This window comes from Coptis chinensis, chromosome 5 (assembly GCF_015680905.1).
Source record: "Coptis chinensis isolate HL-2020 chromosome 5, ASM1568090v1, whole genome shotgun sequence".
In the NCBI taxonomy this organism is placed as follows: domain Eukaryota; kingdom Viridiplantae; phylum Streptophyta; class Magnoliopsida; order Ranunculales; family Ranunculaceae; genus Coptis; species Coptis chinensis.
In genome coordinates this window covers 13,173,853-13,196,538 of record NC_141460.1, presented here as the reverse complement: position 1 = coordinate 13,196,538, position 22,686 = coordinate 13,173,853, and the positions used below count along the sequence as shown (strand labels likewise).

General features: G+C 37.3%; 1 protein-coding gene across 1 annotated transcript; it reads left to right on the top strand.

The window, feature by feature from the left end:
- The first annotated feature begins 604 nt into the window (after window positions 1–604).
- LOC147496746 (double-stranded RNA-binding protein 4-like) lies at window positions 605–17,797 on the top strand. Its single transcript, XM_086562654.1, has 4 exons — window positions 605–727; window positions 15,371–15,512; window positions 16,235–16,315; window positions 17,634–17,797. Exons 1-4 carry the CDS (start codon window positions 605–607, stop codon window positions 17,795–17,797), a joined length of 510 nt encoding a protein of 169 aa, XP_086418780.1.
- Window positions 17,798–22,686: the final 4,889 nt, after the last annotated feature.

Genomic DNA, 22,686 nt, shown 5'->3' with positions numbered 1-22,686 from the left:
GGCTAAAGCCGGTAGATTAGTTGTTTAACTTGCTGCACCAAGTCATAAAGCTCTACCCACGTGTTTCCCGCTTACTCAGAACAAAAAGAAAAGGGTAAAAGAAAAAAGGGTAAGAAAAAAGAACGGAAAATGCCTATTCTTTCACCAAAAAAGAAACTCTTCATTCTCAACCCTAAAATAAAGGGTAAAATAAAAGGATACATAAAATAAAGCCCTCCTCTTTCACCAAATAATAAAAAAATGCGTAAAAAAACAAATCTCCACCCTAAAATAAGAGACAGAAGCCATGCCCTTTTAGATTGATTAGGAAAGCACGAGTTGTTGACCCGGATTTTATTTTTTTGTCTCATTGGGAACACCCCGAGGTCTAATAGAAGTCAAGATGGATAGAAGTGGTACATTCTTAACTTTTACATTGTTCAAGCACCCATATCCTGATAGTTTTGTACTATGTGTGTAGGTATTCCAGATGAATGCATGCATAAGAACCGATTGCAAGAGTATGCTCATAAATCCAAACTGCCACTTCCGACCTATACTACTGAAAGCTTTGGAACTATGCCACAATTTAGATCTTCTGTTTTGGTTGATGGGGTCAAATTATATGTCAGTTGAGACATTTCTACATAAGAAAGAGGCAAAACAGAATGCTACTAAAGTTGCTCTGGAATCTATATTGAAGAAGGTCAAAGAGGAAGGATGTCCAATAATAGATATAATAGATGAGGTGTGTTGCATGCAAGTGTGGGTGTGTGTGTGTGTGTGCAGGTGCGTGTGCGCACTAATGTTATATGGTGATTAGACTGATTCACTAGGATGCCATGTCCAAAATCCAAATCATAGTGTCGTCCAGTGGCCTACTGGTCAAGACTTGGGAGGTTGGTATCGAGGTCTTGGGTGTGTTCACTTTAGGGGAATAAATGGGATTAAGACAGAAAAGTTTTAACTATAATTGAAGAAGGACATGTCCAAGTCATAGTTATGTTGTGACTTGATTTAATTAAGACTTACTTATGCTATTTGATCTAGTTATGCTGTAACATATATCATGTTCTGTTATTCTAACATGACATATACTTTGTAATCTGTTATGATATATACGTTAACATGAGGCACCTTGTCATAAGAAAGATCACATATTTCCATCCATGTGAATTATTTCTTTTATGGGAGTTGTTTTGTCTTAAGTGATAAAAATAAAGCTTATATGCAACTATGCAAGTTTGTAAATACTCTTATGGTTAATGTATGCATCTGTTTGCAGCTTGAGTGCCCAATCTTTTGTTTTCCTTATTAATTTAGATAATACATGAAATACTCTATAGTCTTGTGTAGGTTGGGGATGAAAATGGTCAGTGATCCCACCCACCCAACCAACAACCAACAAAGAATGTCTGCTAATTTCATGTGATCAGTGCCAAGGTTGCCAATAGTAAATTAGTCAAGTATGTTTTGACTCTCAAGGAAATAATACTCGATAAACATTTATTTTAAAAGGTTATCTGGATACAGTCTATCTTATCTTTTGTATATGGTGCTCCATTGTGACATATAAACAAACACCATGTTCACATGCTACAATAATTAGTGGTTCCAATTGAACTAATATTTGAACTATTTTTGGTTTGCTGAGTAATTTAACTATTATGTTAAACCTTGTTAAACTTTTTCCTCTTATGCAAGTTATTTTAATGAAGCCATGTTGCCGTTAAATTCGCTTCCAAGTATACTGTAGTTAGTACTATGTCAGTATGTTGCTATCATGCCATATTTGCTTTTATGATTGTTCATTCGTTGTTTATTATACAGTTAGACTACCTTATAATAATACCTCTCCTATTTTCCTTCTTTAATTCATTTGTTTTCATTACAAGAATATTAGGTTGGTAACCACCTAATGAAAATAGATGGTATTTGATAAGAGCCCAAAACTGTAGTTTTAACCCTGTAACAGTCATACTTTTAGACCAATTATGTGAGTAATAATTAAGAGTTAACACTGATTACGTGTTTTTATGCATTTCAGGCTTCAAAGTCTATTATGTGCAGAAATGTGCCACTTTAGCGAGATAAAGGAGCAAAGGTCGGTTACTAAGGAGCTCCGTGATTAAATGCCAAGATTCAAGAAGACAAAGCCTTTCTAAAGCCCAGTCAAAAGCTGAAAAGTCGACGCAGGCAGAAACAGCACACAAAGTCAGCAGAACTTCCGAAGGCCGTATCTTTGGACTCAGAGCTCAGAATGGGGCCTACCTTATGTCAAAACGACTGGCTCGGAAAGAGCTTTCCAATGGTCTAAGCCTTGATCCAATCAGAGGAGCAAAAGTGGAAGAAAAGTCTGTTAAAGCCAACTGCAGCTGAATAGGCCTTTTTGGACTGAAAGAATTAGGTTTTGGGCCTGATTCTCTGGCCCAAAACATGGATCCAAGCCCATGCACGATTTTTGGATCTGAACATATAAAAACCAAAGCTTAGCTCTTTGTTAATGGTAGCTAGTTAGACCTAAAACTATAGATAATTCTAGATCTAGTTTTCATTTAATAAAATTAAGTTTAGTTTAATTTCAATTATTGTTCTAGATTAATCTTTAGAACCATTGTTCTTCATTAGTTTGATAGATAAAATAACTAGTTTGTCAATTTCGATTCTTGTCATTTACAATTGTTTAGATCTAAATTCCCTTATTACGTAGATAGTTAGACCTAGATTAGTTAGATTATTAATTTAGCATTTGAATCATTGTTTTATTATTCATTAGATTAATAAAATAGTGTTCTCCATAATCTAGTTTCATTTCCATTGATTGTTTAGTTTCAATTATTTGTCAGTATCAGTTTAATTCAATTATTGCATGAGTAGTTTTGAATTGAGTTTAAACAAGTAAAGTTCAAATCTTTATATCATGTCTTGTTTGAATTCCATTGGGAATGATAGCGTGATGATTCTCGGGCTAAACCTCCTTTTGAGGGGTTGAGAAGCCTTGATGAAAGCTTGATCCCGATTATCGTAGAGTCGTCGTAATTTCCTTTCCACTCTAGAAATGATTAGTTCACCATGAGAATGGGTGTAATCGTTCACATGCTAGTTATGAATTGGTAGAAATGCCATGTGTAATTAGGGATTAGGAGTAACCATATTGTTCTGCGAAGCAGTTCAATTCGGATTACGACGATTCATCGTTAGTAGGCCGGATTAAGTCGAGTTAAGGTGGAATCAATCCCCCTCAACTCCTTATCTTAGAATCGACGTAGCATTCCCATAGTTGTTCTAATAGTCGACTAGTTGCATTTTGTGGGTAGTTGCATCGTAGTCTAGTTGCCATTCGTAAATCTCTCATTAGACTTTAGTTAAGATTACTTATACGTAGAGAACACAGCATGCAGAAGGACTAGGAGTGGAACGAATCATCTACTCCACTATATCTCATAGGATTGAGAGTAGAAATCTTTGATAAATCTTAGGCACATAAAAATAGTTTTAGTTTACTTACGTTTTGAGTTTCATCGTTCATTTCGTAGGTAAACTTTTATCTTTTATCATTTATCAAATGGCGCCGCTAACGGTATCAATAATTTACGGTATAAATATATCAAATGGCGCCGCTGCCATCTTAGTTTCATTTTAGCATTGTTTTCGTAGTATAAGTACTCTTCTTGAAGTCCCATTAAACCCACCCACCCTTGTTTGATTCATACTATGGTTGTCCGTTTCAGCATTGAAAACTTTCGAGAAAAATTTGCATGGAGCGCACCTGCATCTCAAAGGAGCGCGACCTGCGCTCAAGTTATTGGATGCTGAGCGCGACCCGCCCCCCAACCGAGCGCGACCCACACTTAAACACTGTAACTTGAAGTTACACTGAGCGCACCCACGCCCAAAGTGAGCGCACCCGCGCCCTGAGCTGAATTTTGTCGGATTTCCACAGGTTTGATTCGAACTTCGATTTTTCAAGTTTTTAAGTGTTCTAACTTGTTATATACACTGAACACGCGTAAACAAGATGCTATTCATAAGCGAAGCAAGGACACAATCAGGTATTCCTTTCTTCCACACCTCGCATCTCCTGTTAGAGGTTTATACTAGTATATCAGGATTGTTTGGAGTGTTGACGTAATTAGCTAAGTTTGGTCTTAGCCTTGTATGAGATTAAGATCTGGTCGAAGAAAAACACCGAGCATAATTACACAACAACATCAACAAGCACGCCTATCTAGTATACCACTCATTGCACCTCTAGCTACTATTCCACATACTCTACCTGACACAATGCCCGACGAAGGAGAGACTCCTCTCTCGGGCTTTTATAAAGCCTTGGCGATAGCCCCAAATCTTGCATTGTTCTAGCGGACCCGATTGGGGATTTCGAATCCCCAAATATTTTTAATTTGTTACCCGTTTTTCATGGTTTAGACCATGAAAAACCTTATCAGCACATGCATAGGATTGAACAAGTCCTTACAACATTCCATCATCCAATAGTTAGTGCGGAACAAATTAAACTAAAGGTATTCCCTTTCACCTTAGCCGATAAGGCGACGTCTTGGTTAACTGCCCAAACGCCTAATTCTGTGGACTCGTGGGCTAAACTTGTTCAGCTGTTTATGGAACATTTTTACCCACCCCTAAAGACGGATGAGATGCTTTCCAAGATTCATTTCTTTTGACAAAATCCTCATGAATCATTTTCAGAGGCTTGAAATCGTTTCACCGATCTCCTTATAGAGTGTCCACATCATAACTTAGCGAAAGACATTAGTTCGTGCCTTTTTCAAAGGACTTCTACACCACCATAAAGAAGTCCTTGACATAATGAATGGGGGTAGTTTCTTAAGTAAAGGAGCCTCAGAGGAGGCTTATAAATTTTTAGAAGATCAAACTAAGCGAAATAACAACTGGGGGGGTAGTGACGATATCCACCGCTCCGCTAGTTCTTCTAATACAGTTAAGGCCGCCGGTATGTTTGAAATTAAACACAATCCCGAGCTTAAAACTCTAATCGAATCACTCACTAAAAAGGTAGAGGCCATTTCTGTTCAACAAAAGCCTATCCCCATCATGAATGTAAATTCAAATCCATGTGGTTTCTGTTGGAGCCCTGAGCATCCCGACTTTCACTGTCCTATAGCCTATGAACAGGCTTGTTCCATTAATAGTGAACCTAACGCCCTTTGGAGACAAAATCCCAACTTCGGTTGGAGAAATAACCAACACGTCACACCTCCAGGGTACAATAATCAATATGTTAGGCCAACACACAGTTTTATCCAAGCTCCACCACGACAAGGATAGGGTCATGGTAATTTTAATAATTACAACAACCAAGTGCAACCTCGACAAGGTCAAGTACAAGGTTAAGGTAGTTATAATAATTATAATGCTAATAGAGGTATCGTCCCGGTAAATAATAACTATCAAAATCCGCCCATAAATAATTCACGCGAGATAGTTCCAGTCAAACCACCCGTGACTACTACACCCACACAACTAGATCGTCTTGACACCTTTATACAAGTGAGCCAAAATTTTTTCCAAACCATGGCTCAATCTAACCAACAGCTTCTACAATCCGTTAATAATTTAAGCCAGCAGTTGGCCCAAGATAAAGCCCAACCCAAAGGTGTATTTCCAGGTCACGCAATACCTAATCCTAAAATAACAAACACAGCCTTTGAGGTAACCGATAATACTAGTAATGAATATGAAAATGTAGGTAAGCTAAAGGCCATCATCACTCTCCGTTCTGGTAGAGTGGTTGATAACAAAGTAACTATGCCTATAGTTACCCCACCAGTAGCCCCTACATCTGCTATTTTACTAGATACTGAAATAGAAACTGAAGAGCCTACCACTGTAGAGGTACCAGTTACAACACAACCTAAGAAACATAAAGCCAAGGTTAAACATCCAGGTGATACCATTGCTAAATATAGACAGAAGCCACCGTTTCCACAAAAATTAGCCATGTTAACTAGGGATACTAATTATGAGGAGATTAGGGACGTTTTCAAGAATCTAACTATAAACCTTCCCTTCCTCGAAGCTATTAAAAAGCTACTACACCATGCTAAGTTTCTTAAGGAGTTGTGTACTACTAGGCGTAAGACCAATATACCAAAAGATGCCTTTTTAACAGAACAATTCCCAACTCTATCTGAACATAATGGAATTGTTAAGTACAAGGACCCTGGTCGTCCTACTGTACAATGCACCTTAGGAGATTCTTATATGACGACCGTGTTATTAGACCTGGGGGCTAGTGTTAACTTACTCCCATTTTATTTGTATAAACAAATAGGTCTAGACGAGATGCAACCCACTAAAATGACGTTGCAATTAGCTGATCGGTCTATTAAGTATCCTAAGGGTGTGGTTGAAAATGTGCTGGTAAAAATTCAGGATTTCTATTATCCGGCTGATTTTGTCATCCTCGATCTGAAGTCGATTAACGACTCTGTCCGATCATCTTAGGGCCCTTTCCGGCAACGCCAATGCGCTCATTAATTGCCGCGATGGTTCAATGTCCATGTCTTTTGGCCATCTTGCTGTTGAAGTAAATGTTTTTAAAACAAAGACACATTTACCCGATTCGTCTATGGATGGAGAGGTTAGCATGATCGAGAGCTTCGCTCGAGATTATTTCAACAACACGTTCCCTGATAATCATATGCCCAAATTTCTTTCCTTTGGAAGTTCAGACTCCAACATTTTCATCCCTACACTAGTCGATACACATATTATGGATGAGGACGAGATAGATGACTTTCTCAAAGATATTGTGGACTACCATAGTAATGTGGATATGACCAATCTAGATGAGGAATTCAAGGAGTTTCTTAGAGCAGGTGATGATTCACCCTATCAAGAATTACTTTGCACAACATCCACCTCGACTCCCCTCCTTCCACCCTTTCAAAAGAATCTCGAGTTTGCACTCGATCCTTTTGTTTCTTCTGTGCTTCATAATTTTTTAAATCCACCTAGTAAACAAATACTTCAGAAGAACCAAGCATTTGACACCTTCATTTTCAGACTTGAAACAGTCCCTACCTACACCATGAATGAGTTTTGTGCTAAACCCACATCCTCATTGTTTATATGCTTTCCTTCTACAACTTATCCATATCCACCATTTTTTCCACAACCATTCATTTTTCCACACTTATTCACTAGAACACCCTCTCGTTCAAAAATGAAAAAGAAGGTGCATGCTAGGTTACGTTATAGGGTTATCCGACTTCTCTTTCATTTCACTAGGTTGCGTCATAGGAAATCTTGGTGCTTGATTGTGTTTGGATATGTTTTCTGTGATATTTATTTATGGAAATGATCCACAACTATTTCGGTTGTTGATATATGATAAACTGCATGTTCATACATATGTTTAGATAAAGTCTCGAGTATCTGACTATAAATGACTCAATTTGTTGTGTTTGGTGCATTCCTTTCATTTCCAGATATTGGTGAGTGCACCATTAAGGTAACCGGGCCCTCCCTATGGAGTGTGTGGCTGTAAGTACCGGATCCTAAGTCCACGTTTAACATAATTCACGTTTTCCACTCTTGCATGTTTTCTCGGATTTTTGAGTCATGTTTCTCTATGGGGTGAATTATGTCTTTCTTGCTTATTGTTTTTCATTATAAAAGTAATATATATATATATATATATATATATATATATATATATATATATATATATATATATATATATATTAAAGAATAAACATAGTAATCTAGGAAGTCTCGGGAATCTGACTTTAAAAGACCCACTTAAAAAAAAAATAAATAAATTTTCTAAACTTTGTTGTAAAAAATTGTTTGGGGGTGGGGTGGTCGTGTTTCCATCCTAGAATGTTTTATGTCCCATTAGAGTTGTTTAGGCCGTTTAATTGTAATTCGATACGGGTTGACATATTCTATGAATTTATAGTTCATTCGTTCGCATAACGTATGTCATGCACGCACTTCGAGGTATTTTCCACTATCTTATATGTCATCCACGGTCGGAATAGAGTGTTTTAGGGATCATTGGATTGGAAATTCTCTCCTGATCATTTCCATATCTTATTCGCAAAAATCAGACTGGTAACGAAGCGGCAATTTTAGTTTGAAGTTGCGCGAAAATTCGAAAATTTCAAATTGGGCTTGGGCCCAACCCGCGCGCACCGACAGCACACCTGCGCCCCTTACCTTTGCACCAACAGTCGCGTTCTTCACTTCCAAACCGCCATTAACAAACAAAACAAAAACTTAAACCCTAAAATCGAAAATTAAAAATAAAGCTAATTAAACCCACGCTCACAGTTCAAATCAACTTCAAATCTTCTCTAAATCCTTCCACCACCACCTCCAACAAGTTAAAAAAAACCAAGAACCACCGAAAATTTCAAAATTGTGAATTGTCGTGCCACCACCACTGTTTGTTTCATTCGGTCGACTCAAATTCCAACACCACATCCCATTTAAACCCCCACTACATTCCAAACACTCCAATGGCTCAACAACGTCGAATTTTGCCAGAGCAAGCATTTACTGGAGACCACTTTCATACCGCTTTTACGGGTGTGAAATGATTAGTAGAGACTGGAATAGCTTGTGGTACTTTCGACCGAAGCCTTTTACCCACGAAGACTTAGTGGGGACGGTTTTACAACACGAGGGAGTTGGAGGCGGTAGAATTTTTTTGTTATGGTGAAGAAGAGGAGGAATGAAGTAATCTTTGGGTTGTTGGCCGAGATTCTAGGCATTCCACCTAGAATCCATTTGGATGTCACGTTACAGGAGTCCCAATATAATGGGGTAGAGCCATTGATGAACGTGACGGTTACCGAAGGGAACTACAATGCAAGCTCACATTGTGTTCGCCAGGCATCCCTCAGAACCAACCAGCTGGCTGTAGCTCAGTGGATTGGTCGGAACGTCCTAGGAAAGGAGAAGGTCAGCGACATCGGACTGAACTGCCTCCACATTTTATGGATACTCCAGGAGCAGAAGTATGAGTTTTGTATCTTGGAGTTTATGCTTAACATGATTAGGGGAGTAGGGAAGTCTATTGCACCTCTCCCTCTGTTGATAACCAAGATCATGCTGAAGTTGAGAGCAGCTCCGGCGTCTGATAGGATTTACCTCACCCTGCACCGAAATCCTCGTATCTATAAGGATTGTGTCCAACGAGTTTGGAGGTTGCCAGAAGATGAGGAGGATGGTGGAAATGAGAATGCCTTGGAGGATGAGGAGGACTTGACTTGTTTTGATGTTGATGCCTTGGAGAGGTGTTGGTCAGATGCAGAACGCATGGCCGTAATTCATCGTGGCATGCGTTCACTCAACACTATCTGCGAAGACCTCCGGACTCGACAGGCTACTATCCATCATAACTTTGAGATCTGATCCCAGTGGGAGGACGAGCGGTGGGAACAGATGAGGACTGAGCTAGAAGCTCAGCGCCAGTTCCGGGCCGACATGCTTGCACGATTCCCACCTCACGGGGATTCTCTTTCTGAAAACACACCATCGAGGCACGAGCGTCGTCGCCGAAAGACGAATGGTGCTGGCCCATCGGGAGCTCAGGAACCATCTCCTGAGCATGTGCCCTCCGCTACCAATACCGAAGTGGTTAGGGATAGTATAGTTTGATGTTTTTTATTTGTAGTTTTATTATTGTTAGTTATTTTAATGTAAGGTTTAATTCCGTAATTTGGATTTTGTAGTAAAAGGGCATTTAATGTCAATTTTAATATAATGTTGTTATTTTTATTGTGCGTGATTGTTTAATATTGATTCCACCTTCCCAAATTGTTTGGGGGTGGTGTTATCTATTCCAGCATGATTTTTATATGACCTTTGTTTTAGAAGTTATTGCGGAGTCAGGGTGAGAATATGGCCGATTAGGCAAATCTATGAATAAGTATCATGGTAGGATGAAATCTCGATAAAATAGGTAGATTCTATCCTAAATTCAACCTAAAAGATACTAGGTTTGTTTTAGAATCAAGAAAATGAGTTGTTTCCGTTTTCGGGTTTGGAAATTTTAGTATTTTTAAACCGCCGAAAAAAAACTTTTGGCAACTTCCCGATCCGTTTTAGCAACTTAAAACCTATATAAACTTCATTCATTCTACACTCACAACCCACACTACACCTAACTTCCATCACTCACCTTTCACTCCCACGTTTCCCACGTTTCGCCTCATTTTTGATCTTGACTGACCACGGGCGCTTTCGAGGAGGAGCGACTTGCTCCTACACATTTGTCGAATTTTGTACAGAGCGCCTTTTCAGTCCAAAGGTGAGCGACTTCGGCTCAAACACTGGAATTCAAAATCATCGAGCGCTTTCGCTTCAAGTGGAAGCGACTTTCGGCCGACTTCCGTGGACCAGAAAAATTCCAATTTTCGTGGGTTGTTGCGGGTCATTCGCAGCTATTCAGAGTGTAATTTTGAGATGACATCTCCTACATTGATACCGAACAGTCTTTCGAAGATTTGTTCCAAAGCACTACTTATGGTGCTTGGTTTTGAGGCGATCACATACGTGGCCGGGAACCGCTTATGGTAAAGACGATGCACTTTATTCTCCAACACTAGCATCTTATTTTTACGATAACTACATTTTTTTTGAGAGACCGGATGGAGAACAAGTGTTCTCCATCAACATTGATGATGAACCAATGGAAATTACCGGGTTCTTGCTAGCATTTGTTCTTGGACTTGCTATGCCCATTTGAAATACAAGACCCATGGTGCTATTGGGTAGATAATATGTATGTCTACACTTATGAGTTTTTTGCATAAGTCGTATGGGGGAGGCATTTTCCTCATCGAGGACTAAAGGGGACTATAACGTCGCGCTTTGGTAGCCTAATCCATGAACATAGGAACTATTATGTTTTGGATCATGCTAAACATTTTAGGGGAATGGCGTTTTTCTTACGTGAATGATGCAACTTGTAGCGTCTTCCTTGCTTTAGCCACGGACGTATGTGCCATGACCTTCCCCAGAACCATGATGTCTAGTTTTTAGCACGAGCCCCATAGCATGAGGCATAAGTACCTTCTTATGCCCGTTCTAATTTCCGTATTATGCTATGTTTCTTTCCTGCTTTTTGTACACGTTTCACGGATTGGATTACGGCCCACGACAATGCGACCCACCAATAGTATTATTCGATCTTTCCGTGGTAATGACTTGGCAAGGGTGGAGGATACAACCTCATCAGTTGCACCCTACACCCGTCCCGACCAAGTGGCGCTTAATAGGTTAGCAATAATAGATGATAAATGGCGGGAAGCCTGGCAAATTATCATGGCATGGCAGGACGCGAAGGAACCTCACTTCTTTATAGAAGAAGAGGATGAGGAGGATGATGAATAAAGCGGGAGATAAGGTAAGTTTTAATTCTAGTTAGTATCTGCTTATGTCCCAAGCAATTTGATTCTTGTTAACCCCATAATGGGTGGAACTCTTATAGAGTTGCGTCAGTTTTTATTTCCTATATTAGTACGTTCTAACCTTGTTTTGCAGATGTTCCTAAATTTCACGTGCTTCAATGGTATTTTTCCTACCCTCTTTATTTAAATGCTTTGAGGACAAAGCATGATTCTTGTTTGGGGGCATAGAAACACGTGTAATTAAGGCATCTGTTAGGATATAGATAGGTATAATATGCATTTGTTTTCTAGTTAAAATTTCAAAAATTCAAAAATATAAATAAATAAGTTCATGCTATACACTTAGGAATATTGGTATTGTTTTCCTTTTCTATGCTCTTAATAATCTAGAAGTCTCACGTAGCTTTTGCATTAGAATAATTTTTAGAAACTTAGGTTAATATATAGGTAATAATCTTTGCATCTATCTATAAATATATTACATGAGTATCTATGATTGTTAGCAGTAAGTTTATGAAATCTAGGCTAGAGTACTTATTCTACAAATCCTGTGAGAATATAGCCTAAAGCCTTATATGAATAAACATTTGAGAAATGACACAAGGGGGAGAAAATCCGGATAGAGAAATCACACGTCCACTTACTTGATCACTATGCCATATCCTAAGCGAGAATTTAGGCCCTCTTTGTATCGATATAGCCGTAAATTCAAACCTATGAATTATTTTCCGCTAGTAAGCCCCTCGAGCCTTTCTTTAGCCTTCCATAAACCACAAATCCTTTACCCTATTACAAAACAAAACAAAATAAAAAATTCAACCTACCCAATTTAGATAAGTCCGAGAATAGAATGAGGAAGAATGAAGAAGAAAAACCCGTGTAAACAAAAAGTTAGTTAATTGCTTGAGGAAAATAAAGAAAAGAAGTTTCCATCCAAAGAAAAGAAAAATAAAAATAGAAATAAAATAAAAACTCCAAAAAAATAGCATAAAAGGAGTCAAAAGCCAAAGAAAAAAAAAAAAATTTTAAAAATAAAAAAAAAAAAAAAAAAAAATAATATATATAATTATATATATATATATATATATATAGCTAAGGATGGAAACAAAGTGTAGAAGAAAAAAGTAAATAACAAGGTTTTCTCTAGTTACATAATATGAAGACTCTATTATCTCGGACTTGTCCTTTTGAATATCCATTTTCTTCCTTCTTAAACCATCTCCTAATCCCCCAAGAACACCTAATAAAGACCTCTAGCTCAATTAGAAATAGGTTAGTGTGATAGTAAGTGGCGATGTGTTTGATCGACTCGACTTCCTTGTTGTCATTAAGATTGTAAGGTAAAGTGTGCCCACCGCATTAACCGGAGTAGATGTAAACTTGAGTGGAAAAATCGAGTGTTGTATCTTGACGTACTATTATTGTGAGAACCTACTTTAAGGACGCTTATTCGAAGTTTCGAAACTAACCCGCCGGGGCATTTCATAGTATTACTCATTGTATATATGTTTATTGTAGATGATTGATTATTATGCATATATTAGCTTAGGTTTCGACTTGATTACTCTATATGCATTGCTAGTGAGAGGTATAGTTAATTTAGAGCATGAATAAGGAAATAATAGTTTTATTTCTTAGTCGTTGTAGTATAGATAAAGTTTGTGAGTACCTTCATCTGGAAAACTCTCACGAGGGCTATAACTCGTCCACTAGGAATTCCTAGTGGTTTAAGGCCTTGTTGCATATGGTCAATGCAATCGCACTTAGCGAAACGAGAGTAGTTAGAACTCCATTTTTGGTCACTTATTCTAATTTCTCATATTTGCTTGAGGACAAGCAAAATGCTATTTGGGGGTGGTTTGATAAGAGCCCAAAACTATAGTTTTAACCCTATAACAGTCATACTTTTAGACCAATTATGTGAGTAATAATTAAGAGTTAACACTGATTACGTGTTTTTATGCATTTCAGGCTTCAAAGTCCATTATGTGCAGAAATGTGCCACTTTAGCGAGATAAAGGAGCAAAGGTCGGTTACTAAGGAGCTCCATGATTAAAGGTCAAGATTCAAGAAGACAAAGCCTTTCTAAATCCCGGTCAAAAGCTGAAAAGTCGACGCGGGCAGAAACAGCACACAAAGTCAGCAAAACTTCCAAAGGCCGTATCTTTGGACTCAAACCTCGGAATGGGGCCTACCTTATGTCAAAACGACCGGCTCGGAAAGTGCTTTCCAATGGTATAAGACTTGATCTAATCAGAGGAGCAGAAGTGGATGAAAAGTCTGTTGAAGCCAACTACAGCTGAAGAGGCCTTTTTGGACTGAAAGAATTGGGTTTTGGGCCTGATTCTTTGGCCCAAAACATGGATCCAAGCCCATGCACGATTTTTGGATCTGAACATATAAAAGCCAAAGCTTAGCTCTTTGTTAATGGTAGCTAGTTAGACCTAAAACTATAGATAATTCTAGATCTAGTTTTCATTTAATAAAATTAAGTTTAGTTTAATTTCAATTATTGTTCTAGATTAATCTTTAGAACCATTGTTCTTCATTAGTTTGATAAATAAAATAGCTAGTTTGTCAATTTCGATTCTTGTCATTCACAATTGTTTAGATCTAAATTCCCTTATTACGTAGATAGCTAGACCTAGATTAGTTAGATTATTAATTTAGCATTTGAATCATTGTTTTATTATTCATTAGATTAAGAAAATAGTATTCTCCATAATCTAGTTTCATTTCCATTGATTGTTTAGTTTCAATTCGTAGTTTCAATTATTTGTCAGTATCAGTTTAATTCAATTATTGCATGAGTAGTTTTGAATTGAGTTTAAACAAGTAAAGTTCAAATCTTTATATCATGTCTTGTTTGAATTCCATTGGGAATGATAGCGTGATGATTCTCGGCTAAACCTCCTTTTGAGGGGGTTGAGAAGCCTTGATGAAAGCTTGATCCCGATTATCGTAGAGTCGTCATAATTTCCTTTCCACTCTAGAAATGATTAGTTCACCATGAGAATGGGTGTAATCGTTCACATGCTAGTTATGAATTGGTAGAAATGCCATGTGTAATTAGGGATTAGGAGTAACCAGATTGTTCTGCGAAGCAGTTCAATTCGGATTACGACGATTTGTCTTTAGTAGGATTAAGTCGAGTTAAGGTGGAAGCAATCCCCCTCAACTCCTTATCATAGAATCGACGTAGCATTCCCATAGTTGTTCTAATAGTCGACTAATTGCATCTTGTGGGTAGTTGCATCGTAGTCTAGTTGCCATTCATAAATCTCTCATTAGACTTTAGTTAAGATTACTTATACGTAGAGAACACAGCATGCGGAAGGACTAGGAGTGGAACGAATCATTTACTCCACTATATCTCATAGGATTGAGAGTAGAAATCTTTGATAAATCTTAGGCACATAAAAATAGTTTTAGTTTACTTACGTTTTGAGTTTCATCGTTCATTTCGTAGGTAAACTTTTATCTTTTTATCTTTTATCAGTATTTTTGGAATTTTGCGTGGTCTTTCGGCGTGTAACTTTTCACTGTTTCCATACATTTTTTATTCTTTATACATTATTGTTGCAATGAAGTATAATTTGTGTGTAACTTTGAAACTATGTTTGGACCCCTTTAAAGTAAGCGGTTTCTCAATTTACCTCAGCGATACTGAGAGAGCAAAATGTTGATGTTCAACATTGTCAACACCAGCTTGAGTTTCTCAAGTTTGTAATTTTATGCTTTATTTATTTATATTTGTATAATTTGGGGGTTGGTATACAGTTAAATACAATGGTACATGGACACGCCATATTTTAGCAAATAATATACGTCAGATACGTGTCCACATGTCCGTGGAAACATTGTAAGTCATATACCTTAAATTTTGCCGTGTCAGACACTTCGTATCCGTGTCGGATACGGACACTCGTATCCATGTCAATTTAACTTAGGTTATATATTTTCATTTGTTTTTGTCACTCTTGTAGGATATGACCTATTGCAAATCCATTCTTAATGAATTTGCTATGAAGATTGGTTTGGAAATACCTATTTATACAACTGCCCAGTCAAATGGTCTTATTCCAGTGTTCAGCTCAACTTTAGATTTCGATGGTAAAACATATACCGGTACTCCCGCCAGGAGCAAAAAGGCGGCAGAAGAAATGGGTGCACGTTCTGTTATGCAATTTATTTTAGGTAGTTCCTTATGTTTTGATTCATGTTTATTAGATTTATGGTTACATGATTTTACTTTAACTACCTCTTAGATGATATTATCATGCAATTAGACCTGTTTGTCGGAGTGCTTTGAGTTCGCTTATAGAAGCAATTTGCAGGTGCGGGATCACTTCTATCTCAAATCATCAAATCCAAAACGAAACTTTTTGATGCATTGCCCAAAGTTAGTCAGAACGCAATGTTGGATATCGTTCCGTGTTCAAAAAAATCTACACAAATTAGATATGCCCCAGATATACATTTGGATGTCTAACCATTAAAAATAGTAAAGTTGGTACATTTGTGTGGAAGTAGTACGGGTGAGGATGAAAATTTCACATCTGACCAAATAGGACTAATTGGTGGCTTGGTGATAGCTGCTGGTACTAGCGGAAGTAAGCGCCCTCCCTCGCAAGAAGAACAAAAAGTGTCCTGAGTTAGTACTATGTTTACACTAGCAAATTCAAGTGTTTGTAGGCAGCTACAAGGTCATCTAATGGGATGGTTTTCTTGCAATTTCTATTTGGCACTTATTTGTCTAGTTTCTTAACTTCAATTAGTTTCTCATTGTTAGTTTTAAAACCATGGTTAAAAGACTTTTACAACTGTATATAACATGTTTTGTAATGCAGAATCTCCTCTACGTGAAATAACAATGGACTTCACATTACTTCTCCTTCACAATGTAAATAATCAGCCAAAAACTTTTGCAGGTTTGCCTAAAATTCGTGTAACAGTATAGTATCAACCCTGGTCCTACCAATCCACGTCTTTCAAAAATGGGTTCAAAAATTATCCTAACACAAATCAGGGCCAACATGTAGAGCACATATTATGGTGCGCAAACCATCAAACTTACTAAGATCCAGGCTAGAAACAACCTGCAAACACATGTATACAATTGGTTCAAGGTGTTCAAGTGTGCTAACCAGTGAAGTCTAGAAAAACATGTACATGTTTCCAATCATGGATCTATGATTCCAAGCTGCCAAAAAACAACAAAGAGATCTTTACTTGTAGCTAATGCTACATCCTCATTACCCACATTTCAAAGTGATCGACCAAACATTGAGCTAGGATAGGACGCAAGCGGATGAGTGTGTACTCCAAAAAAACCACTAACAAACCAAATTTTGGATTTATCATCTAAAATCACTTCAAAATGAGCAAGGCACCCACATCAAAATGTGCAATTACCTTCACACGAGCACATAGTTCTTCGTTTACGCTTAAATAACCACATCGGCTAATCGAGCCCAATGAAAACACGATTTGAAACGTTCTGGTTATATTACATTATCATGTGTAGTTTTAACTACTGATAGTTCTCGACCATGATGTGATCGATGATGGATTTATTCATTTTAAGAAAAGTATTAGCACTTATTTGTGATTATTCAAAGCAAGACATCGTATTGACCGGATATAACATTATAATACAATGTTCTACGTGATTCACCATGTGTGCTGTCTACTTGTAAGATTCCTATCATCACAAAATTACAACACTCCAACAAATATCAACTAGTAAATACAAATTAGGGATTAGCACAGACCCTAACACATGTTTAAACTATTAACCCTTCACATATACAACAAAATTAATCTAAAGTCGTAAGAAGATAGGGATAGTCAGTGGCACTACAGCTAAACAACCTAGAACAACATAACATAAAACCAGAAACAATAAACGGAACCCAACAATAAAGGACAAAGAAGCCACAACTAAACAAAATTGCTTTCATATGAAATTATTGACACACGTGCATGATTTGCTTTCTTCTGAATGGCAGACATAGGGGCACCTACGTGGCCATGGGATGGGTTCAAACTTCTGACGCAGCATAAACCGCACATGTTTAAGCTTGAACTTCTCATACCTAAGATTTTCAGTCTCTTGCTTTTCTTCCTCCTCCAGATCTAGTCCGGACTTAGTTTCCCTCACGTGTTTCTTAAGTTTCCCAATTATTAGACGCAGACGCTTTCCGCGCTTGTTGTCGATGAACAACATCATTATGTACTAGTCTATAGGAGAGAAGGGGCAGCCTGGCCTCAGAAGAGCTTTGATGTCTGTGCTTCCCATAAAGGAAGCGGGGAGACTTGTTGAAGATAGGATTTTGCCAATGCATAAAGCAGAAGATTGTGAAAATGTAGCTGTGGTTGAGATATTGTCCCAGACGGCGAAGGCGATTTGAAATGGATAACCCTTGGTGTGATCTCAGCAAAACCCATACCCTAAATTGATATTGGGAATGGAATTTGTATTTGTATTTGTATTTATGGCTGTCGTTATTTAAGCAGGTTGGGCCCTAAGCAGGTGACAAGTGGGCGACTGCACAGGCCCCCAATATATAAGGCCCAAATAAACAATTTATGTGGAAAACGCTTATTTTGCAAATCAAAGCCCAAACCGACGAAAAACCCAATAAACCAAAAATTTCACAGTAAACAACTGAAATATTCTCTCATATTCTCTTTCCTCATTAACCGTTTAATTCTTTTAGTAAAAAACACACGAGACGGAATCCAACATCTCGTCCGAAGTTAACAAGTCAGACACTATCTTGGTGGAAGGTTTCACCTTGATTTCAACTTGGGAAAATAGTCACCAGTTTTTTACCTCTACATTGAACAACCCTTTTGAAGAAAAACCGGTGACTACAGTCACAAACCCTTTAAAACCACCTGCATTGGGAATGCTCTAAGGGTATATATAATAGATGAGGAGATCTGCTCAATGACTAGATCCCTCTGTTCCTAATTAATAAAGTATTATGTGATTGGAAAATCGCTCCAATTAATTGCTAGAGTCGTCCTCAATTACTTAAATATAATAAGAATTAGTAAAAAATTAAATAAAAACCCCCTCATTCACCTTATGACCATCTAGTATCCTCCCATTCTCAATAATGTCTTTCCTTACAATGGTCGATTTGTATTAGTTTTTAGTTCAATCAATCTCAATTACCCCAAATTTAGGCCCATTACTTATTCACCTAAATTTCAATTATTTTCCAAGTAAGTTAGATATTAAAACCAAATTTGAATTTTCTTAAATATTATTTCAATAACTCAATTTAATACCCAAAGTATTCTAGTATATTATTATTCACCTAACTTGATTACTTGAAACAACATGATTGTTTTCCTAATGCATGCATAGCTTATAGAATTTTGTAGATTGTTCCCAATACTGTCCCATATGCAGAAATAAGTTTTTTAAACCCTTTTTTAAAATTCAAATTATTGCGATCATATCTTAGATTAACTATGTCACAAGAAAGTCTAAATGGCCTAGCGTTAATATCTATTGAAAATTAATTTTTAAATAAAATTAACTTTGAAAGCTTCATTACAGTTTTCTATCGTCTATCACTTTGAATTGTTTGCTTCAGAAACATTGAAATGTTTGAATGATTCAGTCATCTGAAATTGGTCGACCTACTAACAACAGACGTTGGAGTTTTCAGTTGGAACAACAGGATCATATGGTACAATTTCAAGGACAAGGAGAAGCTATCAGAATCTAAAATTCCAACAATTGGCGTTCAATCCATTCTAACATCGGACCCTTCTAACATTCATGTCAAACTTCATTGAAACTCATTCCCTTCCCAACTCAGTATAACTTGTAATTGATATAAGGGACTGTTGATATATATCTATATTTTTATTGCAGGAACAAAAATTAGATGTTGTAATAGAGCACCATGCAGGAAGAAGCAATGTTTCTTATAGAACAACGTAATTACCGTACACGATATTATGTATACCATGTTTTACTCAAATAGAGAAGTAAAGGTTTTTGTGTGTTTTTGTGTTAACCAGCCGGTAAGATTCAAATTAACAATTAGACCGGCATGAATAGGATACATTCCATATAGGCCAACATAATATCCATATAATCCATTATGTGTACCATTCTCTAGTAGGTAAAGAGATGCAAATGTTCTTGTGTTAATTAGGCGGTTAGATTTAAATTTCAAATTAGAGCACCCCGAATTGGACACATCCCTGATATAACAGCATAACTTTCCTATAAGACATTGAGTATGCCATCATCTAGGCTTTAAAGAGAAGCATCGGTTTTTGTGTTAAATAGGCTGTTAGATTCAAATATCAAATTAGAGCTTCCCGAACATGACCCATTCCTCTAATGACAACATATCTACCAGATAGGCCATTATGTACGCCATACTCAAGGTGGTCGAGATAAGGATCGGTTGTTGAGTTAATTAGGCGGCTAGATTCAAATTCAAAAATGTAATATAAAACCCCCTCAACACGACAATTTTTCTATTATGACACCATAACTGCCCGATAGGCCATTATTTACGCCATACCCTAGTCTGTAGCGAGAAGCAACGGTTTTAGAGTTAATTAGGAGGTCAGGTTCAAATTTGAGATTTTAGCACCCTCAACACAACACCTTATTCTTATAACAAGATAAAACTTCTATAAGGCATTATGTGTGCCATAATATAGGCATTATTTGAGAAGCATCGGTTTTAGTGTTAAATATGCGGTTAGATTCAACCCTAGATTCAAATATCAAATGAGAGCTTCTTGAACATGCCACGGGAATAAATAGGACACGATAAGTTTACTATAAGACGGTATGTATGCCATACTTTGGTAAAAAACGGTTGAGTTAAATATTAAATGTAGAAAACTTCTAGGCATTGAGAGAATATTAAAGGTCTGAATATTAAACCAGAAAACTCCACACTTGAAATTATACCCACTCGAAAGAACAACAATGGAGGGATCTACTTCACATGGAAAGAACAACAACAACAACATCCAAACCAACAACACCAACAAGGACATCCCAGCAGAAATTTGTGAAGAAATTGTCAAACGTGCTCCACTTCCTTTTCTAAAAAAAGCCAAGTTAGTATCCCGAAAATGGGCAGTCTTTACAAGTTCAAGTTCCTTCACCAAGGAGCACGCGTTGATGACGGGATCTTTTCTTGGTTACGTCATAAATACGGCAGACAAAAGGGAAACGACGATAACTTTTGCTTCAAGCATTGCAAACAACCCACCAATTCCATTTCCAAGTTTGGACTCCAAACCATATGGTACATCGGTCATTGCCTCGTCAATGGAAGGTATAGTTCTCTTGAACACACCTTACGAAAGATACCAACAGTTTTACCTATTCAAACCAACGACTAGAAACGTTCATCACCTAAATAATCCTAGGAACAAATTCTACACTGAAAGTGTGGGCATGGTGGTGAATTCTGTGGAACCTTTGCGATTCAAAATAGTTAGGATTTCAATACCAAGGTACGATTCTGTCCGGCCTTCCCGAGACAACAACAGGAAATTATGTATCTATCGTCATGTTGAATTATTTGATTCCCAAGTTGACAAATGGAAAAGGTTGGACGATCTGGAGTTGTCTGTTAATATTCATGAACACATTAACCTGAAGGCCGGAGTTGTTACAAATGGAATTCTGCAAAGGTTTCTTTGGCATGCAAGAATATTGGTTTTTAACATTGGCCAGGAGCAATAGACAAGGATTAGGCTATCGGAGACTGAACGTCCATTTGAAACTTACAAGTTGTTTCTCTATGATGGCTTCGTAGCTGTTATGTTTTTGTTGTGGCCAGTGGGCAACACCTTTACTCAAAAAATATTTGAACTGTGGGTTTTGCAGCAGTACGAGAACAGCTAGTGGAGTGAACCCAGGAGTTTTATATTGTATGATAGTTTCCGCCATCCAAATTTCGTCGACCTACTGCCATAAGATATTGGAGTTTTTAGTTGGAACAACAAGCTCATATGGTACAGTTTCATGGAGAATAAGGTCCTATCAGACCAAATAATCCTATCAAGTGGCATTCAATCCATTTTCACATTCCTGTCAGACTTTGCCAAAACCCAATTTAACTAGTCGTTTGTATATGTAATTATTTATTTCCTGTCAGCCAGTACATTTTAATAGACTGGGTACTTATGTATCAAGAGCAGGAAGCACTGCATTGTGTTATGGTTCTGTTAAATTATTACTTATTAAACATGGTATGTCCTTTCCTCAATGCTTAACTTAAAGACAACATAACTATGTATGAAGACAACACAGTATGTCCCTAATAGAGTAACTTACATAATCTGGAAACACCTGTATTTATAATTGTCCCTTTGTTGAGTTCTTGTTGTATTTCTACGAACTTTTATAATTATGTGTAAGTTACCCATTATGTTTAAGAGATCTATATGTTTAAGCTGAATTCACGTTTCTTGAATCATTGCCCATTATCATTTCACTGTTAAACTACATCAATTACAGTTAAAATACATCCAAAATAATGTTCACTCATTTCAACTTATGCTATCAGTAGATCCATTACAGTTCAATCGGCAAACCATAAAGACTTAACAGTCTTTGAAATATCTGAAAACAAGATTCCCTTCCATGGTCATTTTAGAGCTACAGTTCCCCTCCACTGTTACCTTCACCTTCCCTCCTTCCGTGACCTTTTCTTCCATAGTTGTAGTTGCTTGATGGCTGGCTTCATGGCTTTCTTCATCCGGGAGATCAATCCATTTGAAAGCACCGCATCTAGGTTGACTTCTGCACTTTAGAAACCTGTGACCTTTGTTTATCCCTTACTTATAGAAATATAGAGTCATTTTGTTTGACTTGCACCCCACACATAAGTAGTGCAAATAAGGACAGTCTCTCTTGCTATGGTACGTATCAGCACAAAGAAAGCAACCCTGTACCTATACAAATCGCAACAGATTCATGGTGTGCATTCTACAGAAAAAAAAAATCAAAATTCTAACTTTCCAAAATTTTAACGACAGTTAATTAGATTAATTAGTCAAAAAGTGAATGTGAAAACAGACATATAAAGTTTACCTCGCGTTTGGAAGATTCTCTTTCTTTCCCTCCACCCATTTTGGAACAGTAAATGAGAGATTGTGAGAGAGAGATGATGCCCTAAAGATTGGGAATTTTTGTTAGGGTATTCCTATTTATTTCAGAGATTGGGAATAGGGATACTCAATTGAGCCCAACTGATGCAAAGCTCAGATCTTGTTGACCTTCATTAAAAACAAAACT